Raw genomic sequence first — 21,078 nt, forward strand, 5'->3', positions numbered from 1 at the left:
GAAAATATCGACATAGTATTGTTGTGCTGCTGCAGATAGTTAGGCTCATTACCCTAGTATTCATGGGTGAATGAAGCATGCACAGAGGCGCGCGTATGACTCTACAGGAACAGTGGAGTGGCCAGCCGCCTCTCATGGCTTTATTACACGTCGTTAAGCTGTTGCTCTACTATCTATACTGCGCGCTGCGCTTCATCGTTAGCACGTTGTGGGGTGTGTTGAGCCAGCGTGGCGATAATAACCCCATTGTTGGTCGAGAGAGACAACGATTAGAAGAGCAGTTTTTCGCGTATTATACTCGCGGGTATAGTTTTTTGAAAGAAGCTATAGAAGCAGACGAGGCTGATGGAGTAGCTGAAGCACTCGAAGAGTTCAAAGACCGAGCTGTGCACTTTTACACTCAAGGTATACGTGAATTTCGCAAAGGTCTAACAGCGGGTAATACACTGGCTAAGATGGCGCCAAGTGAGGAAATTGTGTACACTCATCAAAAGATGGCCAAATTTATCGTTTTAGCAGAGAAACGTTTGAGTTTCCTCGAAACCGATGAGAGTCACCATGTCCTGCAACAACAGCACAGTAATCAGGTTGATCAAAGTGCTCTGCAGAGCTTGCAGGGAGTAGGCGCTCGCAGAAACTGGGAGAAGCCCAGCCATGCAATAATGCGCATGTCTGAAGCAGGACCCAGCTGGCTGAAGAGCGCAGAGGACCGTGTACAGGAGCCCTGGAGACCGCCAGGAAAGGGAGGATGTTCAAGTAACAAGCCATTGCTAGGGAACATCTCTGGGACTGGCCTGACACGCAAAAATAGCGTTCCTAGGGAGCGGTCCCTTGGCCGAGCTGTTGATATGCGGCCAAAAGGTGATCCGAGTACTGCGTCCCTGCCCCGCAGAGGGGTATTGGCAAAACGGGGAACTGCAGCAGGGATTGCTCCCAAACCAGGTGTTTCTGCGCGGAGTCTACCAGGTACCCCCAGTCGTGTTAGCCTGCATTCAATAAAAGGCATTGAGCCGAAGCTCATCTCTATAATTGCCGCTGAAATAATGGACAGTGGGCCGAAAGTACGCTTAGACGATGTTGCGGGTCAAGAACTGGCTAAACAAGCCTTACGTGAAATGGTCATTCTTCCCACCCAAAGACCAGATCTCTTCACAGGACTACGGAAACCTCCTAGGGGGCTTCTGCTCTTCGGTCCGCCAGGCAAGTAGCAAATCCTGAAAGAATCAATAAGTATAAACAATTCAATGGCCATGCTGAATTCTGACCTCTACTTTTCTATTGGACAAACCTACTACTAGATAACCATGTTCATGTTATGGGATTATACTTCTCAATGGCTAAGTCTAATACATAAGCTGTCTACGTTCACATTTTCGAGAACTACTCTAGTACTCCGCAGGTAGTAAGGACTTAAGGTACACTCAGCAATTGTCTACGCTAGATAGCACCGACAAAGTTAAATGTGATTCCGTTTAAGACCACATGAAGTTGCTCCCCATCCTTTAATGTTAAATATGTAAGCTGATACACTGGTGAACAATGAGATCGGATCTCAGTTTTTTGCACATTATATTAGCAAAACCAATTTACCAATTTAATTTAAAATACCCAAAATATACTACTTATCAGGATATAATACCCCTGCCACTTTTGGTCAAATTTTTTTTTGGCCGTTTTAAGACAAATGCATATTGATATAATGCATATAAACCGTATTGAATTCTATATTACTATTGGCTTTGTCTAATCAATTAATTACAGGGCACTCCTAATTAAACTACTTGGAGAACTAAATTGTTCTAATAACTTGGTTTTGTTAATCATAGAGATACATTGATATTCATTGATGGCACCGCGGTCACTTAGCTTATTAAATTTGATTCCCCGTGTTGCCAAAAAAGCTAAAGATCTTTAAAGGTGGATTGTTCAAGCCTGGTTTGACTAAACCTTACAGATGCCACCTTCCTACATTATGCGCTATCACATAAAAAAAAATTGTCAATTTAGGTTAACCATTTATAAAAGAGAAGACTCGGAGTGTATACTTTTAAGCAGACATAACAGAGTTATTGATATCATTTTAAATATCTTTCAAAACAAAAACTGTTAAGGCATTTAGGTTTTTCCCTTGTAGCTGGAGTGTAGCTCTTTCCATTTCAGCAGGCCCTGCAGTCTTTTCACGTAAGTCGCATAATTAGAATATGCGGGTTTTATAATGGAGCTGTACCTGATGTATTTAGCAGGTGTGTTATACAGCAGGGAGCGCAATGCGCTGTTTTTTGATAATCATTCATAGGCTTACATGCCGCAAATATTCATCACCAAAGCGCTCTATCTATAGATGAATGATGTGGTTACCTTCATTCTGTACATAACGCTATCTAAATCTATGATATTATTCGTTAAAAATTAACTATAACAAAAATGATTGTCTTTCGGTCGTCGTCAATATTTATAAAAACTTTCTTTCAAAGAGTCAAATGTAGGACTTGTTGTTGTGACCAATGAATCTTAAACATCGGATGCATCTGAAGGTATTAGTAGCTTTATGACTATATGATAATCCATTGTGAATATCTATTAACATAAAACGTTCGATAAATCTTTGGGTTTATCTCTTGGTTTTTCAATCGTTCTAAATTTTTGAGGTATACATTTTTCTTTCTTTCCCCTATGAAGAAAATTACCTCTATAGTGGTTGATGGTAGTGATTGTTAAGAGAGACAACCGTTGTGTGTTCGTTCAGCGCCAACCGAAGTGAACTGTCCTTGCCATTACGACTGCGGTTAATATAGCGTTGATGTGTGCACTGGGCTGAATGAAATCGGTTTGTGTCCAGCATGGGAGCAGCTAAACGAAGGTCGCCGCCGGTGGGCGACCATTGGGGTGGGTTGCCAGTTAACTGTTGTGTATATGCCTATATATATCATATATACTATCAGCAACGTCAAGGCAGTGAAGTGGCTAATGTCTGCAACGAACTCTCGCAGCTGCTGTCTATCTATGAAAGTGCCATCGTCATTCGTCCACTGCTTTCATCGCTTAACAACAAAGGGACACGAACCAGTTTAACACAGCCGTCAACAGTGCACAGGCTATCAATGCCTTGCCTGGCTGATATTTTAGCATCTCTTCACTTAACGTCATAAAGCCAGAGGTTGTCCAGGTGAATGATTCGGTCAGTTCCTTTCTTCTCTGTCATTGAATACGCTGGCTTTTTTAAGGGCTACTGAAGTTTGTAAATGTAGAGCAAGCATTGGAGCTACTCAACTGGCGTGCGTATAATAATGAGAAATGTATAGCCCTCTTTCTCTCAAAGGGTATTCTCTGTCTGATGTTAGATGTAAACCTATAGTTTGTTGCTTAGATGGCTAGAACTGATTTAGAAATCAGTTTAAGTAGATCGATTCATGTGATGCGATTGTACATATGAATAATGCTGGTAATAAGGGTATAGCGTGGGTTTCGACCGCAGCAATATTCAATATCTTTGATTTGATTGAATTAAAAACGATTTTAGTCTAAGCCTAATTTTGTAACAGTATATTTCAAACGCTCATAGTAGTCTTATGCGGTGCTTTTATCAATGCGGGTTATAATGTTTATCTAGTTTATTATTACACTATATTTTCCTAAGACAGTCGGCGTATCAAGTATACTTCGTGTATGTATGCTTGCAAATAAATACCGAAAATAGTGCCGATTAAAGCAGTCGATAGCAAAATTATCTGTTTAGAACATGATGTTGAAAGTGCATTTGTTGATTTGATTTCCAAGCCAATACGAAATACCAAATACAACCGCAAAGTCGGAATACTTCGACTTCGACCCTCTCATTCCATACAAATTCACTCCATTATATATATTTGCTGAGCCTTATTGAACCAACTGTAATTTTATTGATTTCCTGGTCACTCATTTCTGTATCCAACGCAGTAAACCACAGAATCTGTTTTACGTGAGATATCAAGTAATCTGTTTTTTTTTCTTTGCGTATCTACAAAAATTCGCGAACATACGAACCAGTTTGATTTTAAGGTAGTTACTCCCTTACGTATGTTTCAGACATTGATTCCCTGCGGTTTTCCTAACCGCGGTTTGGTCGTATCCTTTGACCTGCCCAATATATGAAAAATATATGAGCTAGTTTAAGCACTGAGATTAGACATATTACTTAAGGCAAGCTCTTTGTGAAGAAAAACTTTGCAAGTGAATGTGCTACCATCTTTTCAACTAAAATTTCGTGCATAGGCGCTTTAAAAGGTAACATTTTATGGCAAACGTCTGTTTATACTGCATGAAGTAATTTGTTTATGTATAGTAATAATTATATGCACATCCCTTAAATTAGCTCAATTCGAACCTAACACGGATTTATAGTGTTAGAGAAACAATAACAATCCAACAAGCTTCAGTGTCTAAAGTTATAAGTAAAGAGCGTTATTCAAGGGCAATGCATTGATAATAGGTAGATTTTGACGAGCTCTTAAAAGAATTTTTCTATATCAGTCGAAATGTAACAGCCCTCAATTAGGTCTTTGGGTGGAAGATTTGGGGTAGGTTTTATTTGGAAAATTTTAAGGAGCAGATTGAGAGCTACAGCAAAGTCAAAAAAAGGCATATAAACTTTTTCTAATAATTAGGTGTTTTTATGCCGACATTAAAGGCTATCGTCGTCTATTAGGTACACCAATGAACGTTGTGGTCGTATCGTGCTGGGAGCCAGCCAGCCTTTTGATGGGATGGTTGACGGCAGTATCGGACTAAAACTTGGAACAGAGAGATACACATGTTTTAGACTTTTTAGGCATCTTGCATTATGTGGGCTTTTTTGGCCTTTGGGTTTCTATGATGGTTGCGTGATCGAAATGATTAGTATATAGTAGTAGATAGAGTAAACAGATAGTTCGTTAGAAATTGTTATATTAACGAATGTAAGAAAATATATTCAAATACCTGTCGTCTGAATATAAAATTATTGTCATTTAGATGGTGGTTTTAAGCACGCAGAGAAAGAATTGTTACAGAGTTAAATAGTAGCGAAAAACCTGGCTCAGTCCAAATATCCATCCGTCAGTGGAGCGAAAATTTTGGACTTGGTCGGACTTCCGAAAACTTCGTTCCTGTAAATTAACAGTTGGGTGATGTCGATGCTCTTCTACAGGAAGATTACGACCCATTCTAAGCAGTTGAAACGTAACCTAAAAGCCGACATTACAGAACAATGGACGATTGGGTAGAACGAGAAATGTGTACCCAAACAAGTATACTATAATAGAAGCGTTCTTCATGGGAGTCTTCTATTGAAATGGATGTAAGCGAGGCTTGCAGTTTTTCAGAACTTGTTCGGTCAGCTTGCTGGTAGTTGAGTTCAACAGTTTTGCAAACCCTTTGCATTTGTCTGTAATTGGAGATGAAAGCTACTTGTTAAAACTATCTTTCAGTGAACGATCACAAGTATTTTTATGTTTAGAAATTTGACTTCTAGAACGGATGGTTATTGTTTTGCTACCAAAACGTAGAATACTACGAAAAAAATTAGGAAAATTAAGAACTAGCCCTGCGGGTGGTAAGAGTTACTTATACCTTTAATGTACTTCTTTAATTTTGCGTTAGTTGACAAATAAAACGTGTGAGTATGGCCACAATTTAGAACAAGCACTTCCTGACTCCAAAAATTGGAGGTTTTGCGGCCTTAGTCGCCGGGACCTATATAATTTCATATGTCCTTATATGGCATTGAATCTGTATCCTTTATACAGTCAAAAATGGAAGATAAAGTGACCTGACTTTTATTACATAAGCTGTATATGTAGTGCACGGCTGATTCGAGTCTACAGCTTCCGGACTTGGTATCCATATTTCTAATATTATATCAATCCGGGCGTCAGTACAATCTCCGCACTGAAATATCGAGAAAAATATCGAATTACGGTAACATCACTGGTCTACCTTCTTATTCGTGTAACCGTAAAAAGCGGCTAGCTTTACCACTAATTTTTCTAGTGACGCTAAACGTTTTTTATACTTGGGTAGTGCATATCTCATAGATGACTACCTTTTGTCAGACATGTTCAACGCATAATAGTTCCTGACACTTTGCTTATTGCTTTGCATTATATCATTATTATTCGCTTCATCGCCGCTGTTTTCGTGGTCGTTGCCTGAATATACCATAGCTTATTAAATGAATCTCTGAACAAGACATAGTTGGATGGGCAGCAGCAAGACAAAGGGGACAACGAACCGACACTGCCTATATTTTATAAAGAGAGAGAAGGAACATTTTGGAATTAACAGTAGTGACAAAACTTCAAACTAAGCGCGAGCGAGCAGTGAACGCTAAACGAAACAAAACAGGGTTCGAAGGGCCCTGAGCCCAGCGGATAATGATCAAAATCGTCCATTTATACCGCACCCGTAGCGGGCTTCCGCATAGTCTGGCTGATGAGTTAGCCAGAAGTAGGGCGCTGGTTCTCTAATGATAGGTGAGTCTGTCTGTGGAGCGGCAACCAGTGGACAGCATGAATTCTGCCGCTGGCATTTACTATGGATGCAAATAAGGTTTAGTAGAGATCTCTGGAAACTTGAATTTCTTCAAGCAGCCATTTTCTTAGCCTGTTGTACTGTTACATTAAGAGCTCGGAATGACTTACGGAGGGGAATAATATTAGGAAAGGAGTAAGCGTTTATAATGAATTATGGTAACCAACTAGAAATTATTGTGAACTGTGTACGAATAACGATATGTAGATCTTTACGTCTGTCTATAAGAGAACTTTTGCACGGCACGTCAATTGACGTAAAAAAGCAATATGTTTGCTAGGGCTAATCATGCGTCCACCTTATTATGAGCGATGAACGAGTCAAACATAAAATAACCGTTTACCATATGTAGAACCTGACGCTTGCGTAGCCCACGTATGATGCCCGTGCAACGTTGAATAAACACGCACGCAATTTTATCGCGGCTTTTTCTAATCCTGGATATTTTTGATCAAAAAAAAAATGATTACATATAAGGTTTGTGCATATAAGCGATATCGTTTATGTTTCATAATAACAATTAATACTTTATCACCTAATAATTATCGCTCAAGTTGTCATTGGTAACATATTATTGCACTAATTTGGCTGTACTGGATTTTTGGGCTCTGGATGACTTCTCAAAGACACCATACAGGGTAGATTATTGTGTTACCCTTGCTTGTCTGAAATACAGATGCGGAAAAAGTCCAACGTTTTGCATGGTTAACTTTATTCGAAATTACCTTGTCTTAGTTTTTGGTCTGACATCCTGATGCTGTAAAATCGCCTAAATAGCCGTCTGCAACTAACTAACCTTTCTCTCTTTGTCACTGTAATGTATAACTATTACTTATTCACCCATGCAAGCGTGGCTAGATTTATATAAAATGTGTAAAAGCAACCTAAAAAAGATGTCAATGCCATGTTTATATTCCTGTACTCCTCCTTTTTCTATCTTTAAATATTTTGGAAAAATATATTATTATTATTATTATTGCTAGTCATATTATGAGCGGCGCAAATTCATCCGAGAGCATCAGATTTTACATACGTATAGATAGATATTCATTTCGATTGAGTGAGTCGCTGCATAGCCATGAAGTTTAACACTTACTCTGTATGCTTGTTCTTACGTAGATACTAACTAATACTTCAACAAACATATCCATTTATACCTATATTTTTGTACGATAGCTTACTGTATAGCTTATTTTGATCACATGTTGGTTCCATAGGTTCAAGAAACCTTAGCAAATTTATAACATTTTGTAACTATGATACGTATTTAACGTTATATATATATATATATATATATAAACAATTCTACGATACCCGAAACAATTGATCAATATTTTATATATATATATATATAAAATATTGATCAATTGTTTCGGGTATCGTAGAATTGTTTAGTAAATAATATAGTAAGTGGGTCTGCTATTAGCAGAAGTGGTGTTTGTGATCAATATCCTCGTAGCAGCATTTTTTGACTAAAGAATCGAGTTCCACGCTGAAGTGGGGTGGCAGTAATTACCTGTTTGTATAATGTAGGACGCAGTTTCGGTTGCCTGTAAGAATGTCATCCATTTGATTCCTTTCATATGGCTGATGGTAGTAGTGGATGGAAGCTGTTATGTTTAATATCTAATTCCTACAGCGGAATCGTATTGTGAGCCTAACTTGTTGCCTTGACTGTTGTAGTTCACCAAAGTGCGCCATTCTGGAACATTAATCCGCTGGTATGGAAGTAGCATTAGGTAGGCTACGTTTTCTATGGCATAATTACAAGCTTCCTATCCTGCGAAAGGCCTATAATTAGATTGTCACATCGATGCACGTTTCACATCTATACAGTATTAGCATTAATGTTATTAAAGCTGGTAGCAGATGTTTATGGCGGGCCATTATAAGAACACTTTTCTGTAAACCATCGGACATGAAATCTGAATTATAAGTATCTCAGGTATTGCGTAAGAAGGCTTTCGATTTTCCAGACACGGTTAAGTTGATTCCATATCATTGTTATACTACAATTTTATATATGTGTATGATATTTGTGGAGATACTGCACAATAAATTAAGCACATTCTATTAGAGGCATTTGTCTCCGGGCATTTCCTGAGTGTCCAGCCGCTGTTGACTGAATCGAAGTGCTCAAAGGGGTCACCAAGTTTTGGAAATACAATGTGGTTTTAAAAGTTACAATGAAAATTCCGTCTAACAAAAATATTTTACTACCGTACTACCATCTGACTCAACTAATCTTTTGGTACGAGTTTTTGTTAAAAAGTTTTTCAAAGTCAAAGTCAAAAAAGGTTAGCAATTTAAAGTAGGGATGCTATATAAAGTGTCGAAAAAGCGGGCTTGCGTAATTTCTTGAAAGGCAAAAAGATTGCCACAAACTATTTAAGATGAATCTTAACAAAAAGGGATGCATGATTTTTTAACAAGATCGAAAGGTTACACAACAATGGGCAGCTTAAATGGTGTATATCACACTCATCGTTTAGTTTTAGCTGGAAATCGAGGTATCTTAACGTCAGAAGGTTTCGCGCCTTCGCCTTGTCTCTCAGATGGAAGAGAAAAAGGATTTTTCTGGTTCATTCCGCATGGAAAATTCAGAGGTCAGTATTATTCGAGAGGACACGAAGAGAATCGGTACTGTTTTGTTTTAAAAGAAATGGGCTTAGCAACTAATCATCACAGGCAAATCAAAAGTCGATCTTATATCAGTATTATTGTATTAAGAATGTGCACCGCATTTAATTAATACCTCGATAGAGATCAAAATAGCATGCCAAAATTTTACATACCGAATGTAGGCTGTATTGATGCTCGTCAAGTTTGCAGCCAAGATTGATAGTGCCGCCAGCATAAGGTGAAAGGATAGAAGTCGTAAAGGTATTTCTTCAAGGTCCTTTTGGGGTAGACCGCCGATTCATATCGTCCAATCGCCGAGTGTTGGCGACTGGTCCACCTAGTGAAGATGTAATAGAGGAATTGTTTCCCTCTATTGCAGCCTATCATCTCGACTGCGGATTGTAGTAACTCTGGACGTGGACGCCACGCTTTCCGAGACACCAACACGAAGTTTCAGCAGCCTATGACACGAATACAGCTGACAAGAACGAAACATCTTTGTCCATATACAAAAACAAAATGAACTATTGAGGCCGCCTTTAACCAACCTCGTCCGTTTCTTCGCATCAAAGTAATTGCTAATGAATGATTGACCAGTAACATATTGTCTTATTTATTATGAAATCACAGGTGTCGAACAAAGTGATGCCATAGGATGTGTTGCAGTACCTAGGTTCCTCTAACACAGCTTGATCGCGGTACAATATACGACAATAAACCCATTCGTTTTTATTCTTTTTTCTGTCTTTTGTTTTTGTACACGCGCTCTATATTTTACTTACGCAACCGGCTCGCCTGTAAAAAAAAATATAAAGGTAATTTGCAAATTGTCGTCACAATGTACACACTGAAATCCCTATAATACGAAATTGATTAGGTCCTAATTGCAAACAGTATTACCGCATTATTTTGATAGTATGGAGAATGAAAACTATACATTTTGCCTAATCTTATTCATTTCAAGTATTATATAAGGGGTGTCTGGGAATCAATGGTAAGACTAGCAGGAAATGAACGGTCCTCAAAATAAAGTTGCATTTATTTGTAAATTGTGGAGTAATTTGAGCAAAAGAAATATACATAAAAAGATTGTTAGTTGTGATCGTGATAAATCACATCGCCGAATGGGAGCTACAAAATATCCGTTTCGCCGTGCAACTGCTAAGGATGTGGTCGTTCGGATGTTAAAGGATTTATAATATGTAGGCCTTGTATATAAGCAATTATGTATTAGTATAGTAACAAAAAGTATCGATATATTAAAGATGTATTAAGTAGTATACGAATGTCACACTTTCGGTAGTGCTCAGCTATTATATTACTAAAAATGAAAATCTGCAACACAAATGAAAATTTGACGGTGACTGAAATAATTTTCATTTCCACTATTCATTTCGTTGATTTTAATGTTGCTGAGTTTTTTCTCTTGGATCAATCACGTTGGAGAATATTTCACAGAAGTGTTCCTTTCGATGTAGATTAAAACTGTGAACGATATGTCTAATGAATTTTTGTTATCTTTAATAACTTCAGTAAAAGTGACTCAACAACAGCTATTGATTGTTAAAAAAAAAAGATTTTTGGGCGTCTGCACAATTTACTTTAATGTGAATGATAGTCTGCCATAAGTCGGTTCGTTATTTAGGATACGCCCACTCCAACAAAGGTTATCAAAGATACACGTCGTCGCTTTTTCACCCTGGGCCTCTCAGAAATACACAGAATGAATACTCTTGAGATTGCCGATATCTTAATTATCAAGGCATATTTCGCTCCTCCTACCACATTTGGCTTTTAGAGCATGAAAGATCAAGCCGATGTTTTATGTAATGTCCATCAAAACCAGTTTCGTTTTAACTCAGCTTATTAATCTGAGTCAATCGCTAAGTGTAATATCACCAACCTAATTCCGTTGATAATAAGTACTATTATCTCGAATAGAACAAATATATAAACGAGAATGGATTTGAGTTTGCAGAGAGTTTATTGGAGCTATACATATAACAATGGAATGATATAGGAAAATATAAATTATTGAATCTTTGCTATTTTCGATTACTACCATGTTTTGTTTACATTTACGGAGTTGATGTCTGTTCAATGTCTAGTTAGGTTCTGATTTATTAAAATCCGACTTATGTTATACCAGGGTTGCTGTATTGTTTAGTTGGGCATTTTTACTGCCTATGATGCCATGCGTTGCATTTTTTCGTTAACTTCATCTACATACCTTGTACGTAAACAGCTTTCTTAATTCTTTACTGATGCTTGCAAAAATAGTTCACCGGCTGGAGCTAAAAGGCGTTTTGCCTAGAGAGGTTTTAGCAGGATAAATTATGTTCAATGTGTTTTTATTAGATTTGGAAAGTTAATTGGATTAGCATATCTGATGAGTCAATTCTTTATGCTCTGTATATGAATAGGCCCTGTGGGAACTAACCGAATAGTTGGGATCGACGAGCTACAAAATAAGAGATTGTAGATTAAAGTTTCGCGTATGAAATTAAAATATGCTAACGTCTTGCTTGATTAATGCTTGATTAAATTCGTTATAGGAAATGGCAAAACAATGTTGGCCAAAGCTGTGGCTCACGAAAGTTCACTGACGTTTCTCAACATTTCGGCGGCGACGCTGACCTCAAAATACGTCGGAGAAGGTGCGTACAGTGCTGAAAATAATTACTTTAATATTAAGAAAAAAAATATTATTTTCTGCGTTCCTTTATATACGTGAGTCCATATTTTACCTTTCTTAAAAGACAGCGGTTTTTTCGCACCGTGCCTATTTTCCTAATCGTTTCGTATTTCAGTAGTTTTGTAATTAAAGTCTTAATTCTAATTACCGACTTGTATTCTATAGATACACAGTAATTTTTTACTATACCAATGGATATGTACTTGGGCCTCATTCGTGGAAAACAACTGAGACTAGATTGCTATGTACCGCAACATATAACTTGCATTCCTAGCTAGAGGCCCACCACTTATTTAAGCACTTATTTAAAGTGTTAGCATTCGCAACGTACGGCAAATGCGTATTTAGCGAGGTTTTTGGCGTTCAGAAATCGTAGTATCAGTAATGTCAGTTCATCTCGCGCATTCACTTCACTTAATATTTAAAAAATGTATATATACATATATATTAATAATTGACTCGCTCCCATCCTGAGATTGTATGCCGTTCACTTGTCCCCAAAAATATCTATTTGTGCAGAAGTAAATGACATTCATTGGGCACCGTTCGCTATAACGACTTTGTATTTTCATTGCCTGGGTAGGCGAAAAGTTGGTGCGCGCTTTGTTCGCGGTCGCGCGCGAACTTGAGCCATCGATCGTGTTTATCGATGAATTGGACTCTTTATTATCGGCGCGTCGAGAAAGTGAGCATGAGGCGTCGAGGCGGCTCAAAACCGAATTACTTAGTGAGATGGACGGGCTGCACTCGGGAGCGAGCAACGCAGAAGACCGAGTTCTTGTTATGGGCGCCACAAATCGTCCGTTTGAACTCGATGATGCGGCGCTTCGTCGTTTTCCACGTCGCGTCTACGTCGGCCTTCCCGATGAGTCAACGCGAGTAGACCTGCTTCGTCAACTACTATCAAATCCAAACGTTGCGTCCAACCTTTCAAACGAAGACTTAACCATGCTTGCGAAATGGACTGATGGATATTCTGGTAAATGTATCGTGATAAAGATAATTAAACAAATACATCATGTTTATAATCTTTGTCATTATTTTAAGGAAATGCTATGATAGATTAGATTTATCTATTTAGCCTTCACTTTTCCCGCAAATAATTGCGATTTTAATAATCAAGCAATGACAATAAGGCCAATATGGTCCTCCATTTTAGATTTATTGTATTTTTTTGCGAGAAGTAATCCCACTTACTGTATTGTTGACACAATAGCATAAGGGTGTGTCAAATGAATACGTAAATTTTTATTTGAAGTTTTCTGTGATGGTATAGCGCTAACGTTTTTGTGCACTGAACCTCTGGATTTCGATTTTTACGTCCGGTATCGCCGTTAGGCATTTCATCAGACGGCTGATTCCCAGCACAAAACAAAGTCTGTCTGTGCTAGGGTTCGCACATAGACCATCGGACGTAAAACTCGAAACATAAAACTATGTATTGAACCTAGGAACATTCAAGGTAGTTTAGGTTTGAGAGCGCGACTAAACACAGTGGTGGTGTTGGGTGGCCAGCGTTCTGTATGACCATCAGCGGCCACTTAGCAAGATAATACAGTTTCGACCTACAAATTTCTAAAGTGTATTTTCCAACAAAGTGCATTTTACTCTGCGTCTCTTTGTGCTCGTCCACTGGGAACAACGAAGGTTTGTGCTTATCAAGCACAGGATGGTGACAATGTATTTTCGTCATTACATCAGACGCTAATTGAAAGCTCAAATATATCGTCAATAGTTTTTATTTTAGTCATCTGTAAAGCTTTACCTAAATGCAGTTAGCATTCATCTACACAAGAAGATTTTAAAATAATTTCCAAACATAAAATCGTCGGAAGAATAGGCGCTTTATCAGTGACTTCATACTTGTGCAATTATTTCACAATTTGCGTAGCTGAATTCCCACCAAAAGAAGCTATCAACAAAGACTCAATTAAACTGTTTTTTCCATGTCTAACAATGCCGTGTTTCAGCTTTGAGCGGATATGAACTAAATGTCTACCGGACAGGGTTGCATACGAGCACATATCGTATTTTGTGTTAGCAATTTATTTATCCAACCTATTATTTATGTAACTCATTACATTATCAGGAAAGGAAAGAAAAGAAAAGAAGAAGAAAAAAAATCTAGATTTCTCAAAAAGTAGACTTGTTGAACTGATTTACAAGGCTGGCCCAACAAGCTAGTCGGCGACTAGTAAGGGTGTGTCTATTTCTAGGCTGCGGAAGCAGACGACAACATTTGTGGAAAACAATGAGCAACATGAAAATAATCAATTCGGCATATGAAAAAAGTCATTGAAGAGGCTCAACATTTCTTTCTCAGCTTGTGGAAGAGATTCGAGTTGAGTTAGCTGAGAAGTTCACTGCAGCACTACTTATAAATTTAAGACGTGCTCCCTATAGCGTAAAGACAAATATATTATCCCAAATATTTGTGCATACGGACTTTAAAAACTTGCATTTGCAGCTACTGTCTTCATATTTCCTAGAATGCTAGCGATTTGCTGGCGTTGGCAGCATCTGTCAGACACGTCTGCCTATATAGTGCACAACAAGAAAAGCCCTTTATAGGATCTCTAGCATTCGTAGACTTTACAAAAGCGGTTAAGGACAAAATTGTAATTTAAGCAGATGACATAACTCTCAGTATGTCGACGAGCTACATATTAGAGTTACAGAAGAATTGCAAACTAACCTAGGATAACCCTAAACGTGGTGTACAGCAGACATGAGCGTCAGTCCTTAAAAAAAACAATGACTTTCTTTTGATCTGATGAAGTTAAACTTCTCGCCACTTACAGGTGCGCTAGTGTGGTCAGTTTTTGAACAGCCAATTAAGGTAAAGTTATTAACAGTAGTACTTAAGTGGTCTTAGTAGCATAATTCACGTAAGAAAATTAATTCACGGTTTAGTGGAAGTCGCACGTCCGGTTTGTGGCTCCAAAGAAGTTCTGCAGCAATGCTCGTAACCCTTATTCTACAATACGTTCTCTCTTTCGCATTTTCAGTATGGAGCGGGATTCTAAACAATGTGTTCACAAAGGGGAGTTTAAAGGTCGCATGTTTATAATAAGCGCTTTCACAAAACGTTGAAGGATTGTGCTGTTTATTGAATCACTGAGTACAAAATAATCGACACACCGTGGTTAATCAAATATCTTATTTCAATCATATCTTTGAAAAACCTTGAACTTTACAATTTAGGGTCTCAAATACTATTAGCTAAATAGCTTTATTACCCGCGGATCACATGAGCAACGACTTCGCTTGTTTTAAACACCCATTCTCATTAGGCGTATTATTTCGGTATACAGCATTCGGAATTAGGACGGAATGCGAATGAGATCGCCCTCCCAAGACTGTAAGTTGCGTAAATTTGTTCCAAATTTTTAAAGGCGTGCTAAAATATTACTTCCTGAGGTAAAGAGTTGCCGAGCGTAATAAAAAAAGAAAAAACGAATAAAATTAATAATATTTAAGCCTATTAAATGTTGAGCTTTCAAGGAAAACGTTACTCATTGCGGTCTGCATTTTATCTGCTACGTTGAAACGTCTTTCTTGTCAAAACATAGAATTCTAAGGACAGCAGCAGTGCATTCTGGATATATTCAACAAACAAACGCTTTCTACAGTCAAATAAGTTTTGCAGCTGGCTCAAGGCCCGCAATACTTGAACGTTTGAACAAAATGCCTAATTTGAGGTGTGTGGTTTGCAGTGCGATTTATACTGCTTACATTTTTAAACTTGGCCTTTTTTTTTCTTATGATTCGTTTTAGGGAGTGACCTTACACATCTAGCGAGGGATGCGGCTCTCGCACCATTGCGTGACTTCGACGCTGACCAGCTGCGAAGTCTCGATGTGCATCACGTGCGTGAGATCTCTCTGGTTGACTTTCGGCAAAGCTTGGGCAAAATTCGTCGATCGCTGGATAAACGCAGCCTAGTTGCCCTCGAGAAGTGGAATCATGAATATGGCGATGTTACGATTTAATGATATCGCGCGTCTTAAATTCGACCACAGACCTTAATTGAAATGCAACCTGTGCGGTGCCTGAAAACTAAACGTTCTTCTGTTAGCAAATTAGCTTACTTGACTTGCAAGTATGCGGAATTTATTTTGCTTTTCCAGCTCCGCCGCTTAGCAGATCAATACAGGTTATGTAGAAGAACTGTTAATCTTGACCAGGCGTCACTAATAAAAATTATAATTCCGTAGTAGGTCAGGCTAAAACTTATTAACGGACTAATTTATTTATCAGTTTTAATCGGGAGCTAGCCTAACGGTCTAAATGTAGTGAATTTGAAACGAACAGAACGCTTGCCGGCTATATGGCTGCGCTAAGTTTAGAAATGTAAAAATTACGCCTATTAGTTAATGCTTCTTAACTAAGCAGGGAAGAGCTCCACTGTAATTTCGCGACGATGATGATGATGGCGACGGTGGTAATATGTTTATTATTATCACTATTATTAATTACAGGTTGGAAACTAGATATAGCATAGACCGCTCATGTCTATACTAATGTCTATACTTTGTCTTGGGTGACGTCAATGTAAAATGGCATACACTGACGGAGGGTAGTCCAATATTCTTCCGTTAAAGTTGTACTAGATAAACAAATCATGCATCGCGTATATGATGTATACGCTTAACTTTCATTCTACCAAAATGGATCTACTGCCATTTTAGCTAACGTCACCCTTATCCGATTAATAAACAACACACGCTATCAGTGCTGTGATAGGGTTGTGATAGAACATTTGATGAGAAGAACGCATCTTTGCTGATCGGCCCGAGAGACGATTGGCACAAAAATCATCGTCACCGTGAGACAGTGTAGCAAACTCAAATCTTTTAAATGAAGAACAAACAACTACAACTGCAGTTACAACTATTACTATAATGTGGGTGCACTTGTTAGAAGACTCAGGCGTACAAATAGTATTGCTGTACTAAAATGAACAAATGGTCTTAATGAAGAGGAATAGGCTAGTCATGTATACATATTGACTACTCAATATGAAGATGAAGCTAATATGCGTACAACGAAACGGTCATGATTAGAATACATGTGCCTCGAACGCTAGTGTAGAGAAAGTTAAATAGATTTTTCCAGATTCATGACATCTATAGTAATGCCTCTTCAAAACGTTTTTTAGGAAAACGATAGCTCAAAATAACAATCGTTTCTTCGTAACTGTTACTTAAATATGTATTGATATGAAGTCGCTGAAGAGCAGGGTATCAGTATACCCTGATATGATAAAGTGGTTGTTATTATCTTGATCGATTGATTGATGTAATCCAAGTTCCTCTTACTCAATAATGGTTAAAGTTTTAGCAGTTCACATGGACCTGTTTCCGACTGCTCAATTATAATTTCGTGAGGTATTCCTCCGTAATGTTACATTTCATTTCTGATGAGTGGTAATGATAAAAAGTGGGCTTAGCCAGTCTTTAGTCGCCAAGTTACAGGGACTTCTTTTTAACTGTTGCACAAATATGCAAGTATAACTCGACTTAGAGTAATTAAGGCCTGTGAATTTCTGTGAAGGTGTTTTGATACAGTGAATGTTCGAAGACCTGGACAGCGAATGGAGCGTTTATGGTATGTATGGCTCTGATAGCCAAATGAAGTACATTTCTACGACAATGTGAGCCATGAGATTTTCCGATTGGTGACGAAGGATACGTATTAGCTAGTTTCCTAGTGAAAATTAATCCAGTTCATGACCTAGGGTAAACTAGGGGACCTAGTGCAAATACCAGCCGATCGGTGAGTGGCCATAATATTTATCATGTAACTGAATAAAATTGTCCGCGATTTCTAAGCGCTCTTTATAATAGCTTTACATAGTTGTGAACACCTGAAAGATAATCAATTTTACGCTCTTCAAGTGTCCTGTATTCTTTAAGGTAAAATAGCTTTTTCTTTAAAGGTTTTTAGCAGCATCAAATCACGTTACGGTAGAGCTACAGCGAATCATTGGTTGCGAATGGTTCTAACTCTTGCAAAAAATATTGCAGTTATATTAGGGTAAGCTTTAATTGAAAAAGAAGTCAATCAAAAAATATTTTGCTTTATGTAAAAATATACGGAAAAAGTTGCCTCGGCGATGACTTCAACACTCGATCGAGCGTGATCGAATCGAAAGTGATCTCTGTTTTATCCTTAATTTAGTTTGAATGCAAATAAAAATGCTTTTGCTTTCCATCAACACCAAATCATTGATGTATGTAATATGCTAACAATCAAATATTCTAAATGTGTCTCTGTCACTCAATGTATTTTAATAATACATTTAATTTAATATACATTATTGTATTTACGTGTGTGGAAATCTTTAGCTGAATAAGAAAAACCGCAGGACCTTTAGTACATCTCTAAAGACCTAAATTAATCTAAATCAAAAATTATCAACAAGCTTTGTTTTATGTATATATTTATCGTATTCATCATACTGCTTTTCGAAACTCCTTCGCCTCTTTACTTTCATTAAAGAAAAACATGTAGATTACATGATAGTTAACTACTTAATCCTGTAAGACTGACATCAAGAAGCGACCAATTTTAATAAAGAAGGCTAAAAGGTTAATTAAAGATTTAGAAACAGACGTTAGAAACAGACGAAAACGTATCAAAATAAAGCCGACTAACAGGAAGCACCTCACTGCAATTAAGCTCGTATAAGTGATAACCTATCTATGTCGACATAAATATTTTCGACAAACAATACAAACTTCCGATAGAGCAAAGAGAAAAAGTGACAAACTTTTATAAGACAATATGTTCGGACGTGATGAAACTTTTGGTTGATATGTGCTTCTACGAGGCCACTTACAATGGAAACAGAATGAACTGTAATCATTGGCTGACTCAATATCACCGTATACACAAACTGTAACAGGGATCATAAAAATGCAATTGATCATACTTGATAATCGAACGTAATAGTAATCCAACAACGTTAACTAACTTTATACTATGTTTGTATTCGTACCGATAGCTGATAACCGATTCGTTCTTTACGTAAAAGTCAATAGATTAAGTCACATCACGGGACTTTTCATACTCTTGTGATAACGTGTTCTCCGAACCAAGAGCACTTACGATGTTATGTTATCTTCTAGGATATCAATTATAGACAGACAAATTTGGCTGAAAACATGATAATAATAACTATGTGTTTAATGGAATGAAAAAATGATCCATTACCATTGTCGTTATTATTACTAGTGCAATTAGCAGTAAGCAAAAGATATTCGGATAAATATGCTTACTATGCGTAGATCGTATAAATATAAAACGACAACACGAGAAACAATGTCAGATGCCATAATATATTAAGCGTAAGTGGTTGAAAATAAATGGCGACAAATGTGATTTCAATTATTAAGTGTAAAGTTTATTGTAATTACTTACCATCGAACGATTTGTATGACAGCGAGATAAGCGCGACAGGGCAGCTTTTTACTCATGAATGCTAATTATATAAATGGTAATATTGACAAAAATATAAGAATTATTAGTTTCTCCCGAATGTTTCTGTGGTGCTTAGTAGCCCACAAAAACTGGGCATAATTTTATGCGCCAGAATCCTATCTGCTATCTCTCGCAATCGAATAAGGAATATACATTCGTTAACTTTTGTCTGCGTATTTGGCAATATCGTATTACTACCTGGCATATTCAGCTTGCTTAAAGTATATTTACGCGGTCAACATTGTCAATTTTAACCCCTTCATAATTTGGTCTGTTTGATCCTTTTTCTTTATTGTAAAAAATATAGAAATATATGAACTCGCAGGGAACATGATTTCACCCTCTTTAATTATGGGGTGGTAATGTTGATGGCAACGAAAATATTTTCCCTTTACCTTATAGTTTGCTACTGAAGTCCTATCTCGACTATATGTATATCAGATAATAATTTTACCAAGAGAACTTTTTGTGATAAATGGATCAAATAGCTACTCTAGGAAAGAATTGCTATGGACACCAACTGATTATTCGATATTATAACTGGGAATTGACATTTATTAGTTAAACTACATCGGGCTTATTCTAATAAAATATATTGTCGGATAGAACTATATCTACCAAAAGCACTACTCTGCCCGTATTTTTTACATAATTTTCGATTGTTCAACTGTTCCCATACGATAACAATCCATATGTAATGAAACTGTTTCTCGAAGGATAATATTAATCGAAATTATCTCCAAAAGGGTTGTTTGAAACGGTAGCATCAGTGTTTTTTTTAAACGGGTTGGTACTATTGCCATTAAACTCTTCTTCATCTCCAAACGGATTGGAGCCGGTAGGTTCCACAGCGCCAGAATTTTTGTCTAATTGTCGACCAGCTGAGCGAGGTGAAGATGGCCTGGGAGATCTAGCAGGACTTGATCGTTGTGCTGCATTCGTTAGTATTGATGCTGTAACCTCCACACCTTGCGAACTATCCATCAGAGAACGTCTATCTTGATGTATATTTTCGGCATACATATCGCTGAACGGGTTATCGGTATCATCATTGACATTTTTGGCCGTTTTATGAAAACTGTCGAGAGGCGCGCGCCTCGGTGCAGCGGGATATACTGGTCCATCTGCCACAATATAGAAGCACGTTAACATAATCATAAATTTATATTAAAAAAGCATAATAATTCACCTACATTTAACTCAAATTCTAAAAACTTTTCTTCGTTATATTAAATATATATATATATATATACAAAAAATCTTATTTGTTACATTAAAATAAAACTGTGAAAATAATGAAACAGTAAAAATGTCGTTCTGTTCGCACAGTTGACAGCCCAGTTCGTTTACTGCAAAATTAACTTCTTATCTTTTAAGAGAATTAGAATTACAGGATAGAGAAACGTTATAGACCTACAATAGTATATATCGCTATAGAAAACGAAAACAGCACTTACCGTCCATTGTAACCCTAACTTCCCACATAATACCAATCACTACAGTATCTCAGAGTAAAACCCATTAAAGTTTACTAAGGTGCTTGACATCAATATCCTACAATGCATAGTATAAAGGCATTTTCAAGATGTTGTAAGATGTTCTCTCCGTTGACCTCCATTGGTTATCTTGTGAGTCGCGTTTCTTGAGGCTTATAAAACCGCAGCTTCCATGCATTTTTTTTTAAAATAAAAATCGAGTCTTAAATAAACTGTTTGGCAAAAATGAAACAC

General features: G+C 37.4%; 3 protein-coding genes across 6 annotated transcripts in view; 1 reads left to right on the top strand and 2 right to left on the bottom strand.

Moving 5' to 3' along the window:
• LOC111252856 (uncharacterized) overlaps positions 1–9,749 on the bottom strand; it is a 23,884-nt gene extending 14,135 nt beyond the window's left edge. Inside the window, exons 1-5 of one of the 4 annotated variants that reach the window (XR_015329567.1) lie at positions 9,342–9,749; positions 8,063–8,096; positions 5,786–5,904; positions 4,024–5,401; positions 1,111–1,214 (exon numbers count right to left, since the gene is read on the bottom strand). The gene's annotated coding sequence lies outside the window, so the exon portion shown is untranslated. Of the gene's footprint in view, positions 1–1,110; positions 1,215–2,687; positions 3,178–4,023; positions 5,402–5,785; positions 5,905–8,062; positions 8,097–9,341 lie in introns of those variants that run through there. The other 3 variants (XR_015329568.1, XM_086991939.1, XM_086991945.1) reach the window with 3 other exon arrangements.
• On the top strand, positions 78–19,258 carry spas (spastin). Its single transcript, XM_022811322.2, has 4 exons — positions 78–1,200; positions 11,724–11,825; positions 12,447–12,842; positions 15,641–19,258. Exons 1-4 carry the CDS (start codon positions 78–80, stop codon positions 15,853–15,855), a joined length of 1,836 nt encoding a protein of 611 aa, XP_022667057.1. The 3' UTR covers positions 15,856–19,258.
• A 611-nt stretch (positions 19,259–19,869) lies between these two features.
• The window catches only part of Vps11 (vacuolar protein sorting 11), a 15,183-nt gene continuing 13,974 nt past the window's right edge, over positions 19,870–21,078 (bottom strand). Inside the window, exon 12 of the mRNA XM_022811289.2 lies at positions 19,870–20,472. Within this exon, the coding sequence (XP_022667024.1) occupies positions 20,072–20,472 (401 nt within the window). The 3' untranslated portion in view covers positions 19,870–20,071. The remainder of the gene's footprint in view (positions 20,473–21,078) is intronic.

The sequence above is a fragment of the Varroa destructor genome, unplaced genomic scaffold (genome assembly GCF_002443255.2).
Source record: "Varroa destructor unplaced genomic scaffold, Vdes_3.0 BEIS01000006.1, whole genome shotgun sequence".
Lineage (NCBI taxonomy): Eukaryota > Metazoa > Arthropoda > Arachnida > Mesostigmata > Varroidae > Varroa > Varroa destructor.

Bases quoted from the DNA above. Each gene is read 5' to 3' on its own strand.
- spas (XM_022811322.2), top strand. From the start codon at position 78: ATGCACAGAGGCGCGCGTATGACTCTACAGGAACAGTGGAGTGGCCAG. The intron at 11,826-12,446 runs GTGCGTACAGTG...TTGCCTGGGTAG, and splicing joins CTCAAAATACGTCGGAGAAG to GCGAAAAGTTGGTGCGCGCT. The intron at 12,843-15,640 runs GTAAATGTATCG...GATTCGTTTTAG, and splicing joins ATGGACTGATGGATATTCTG to GGAGTGACCTTACACATCTA.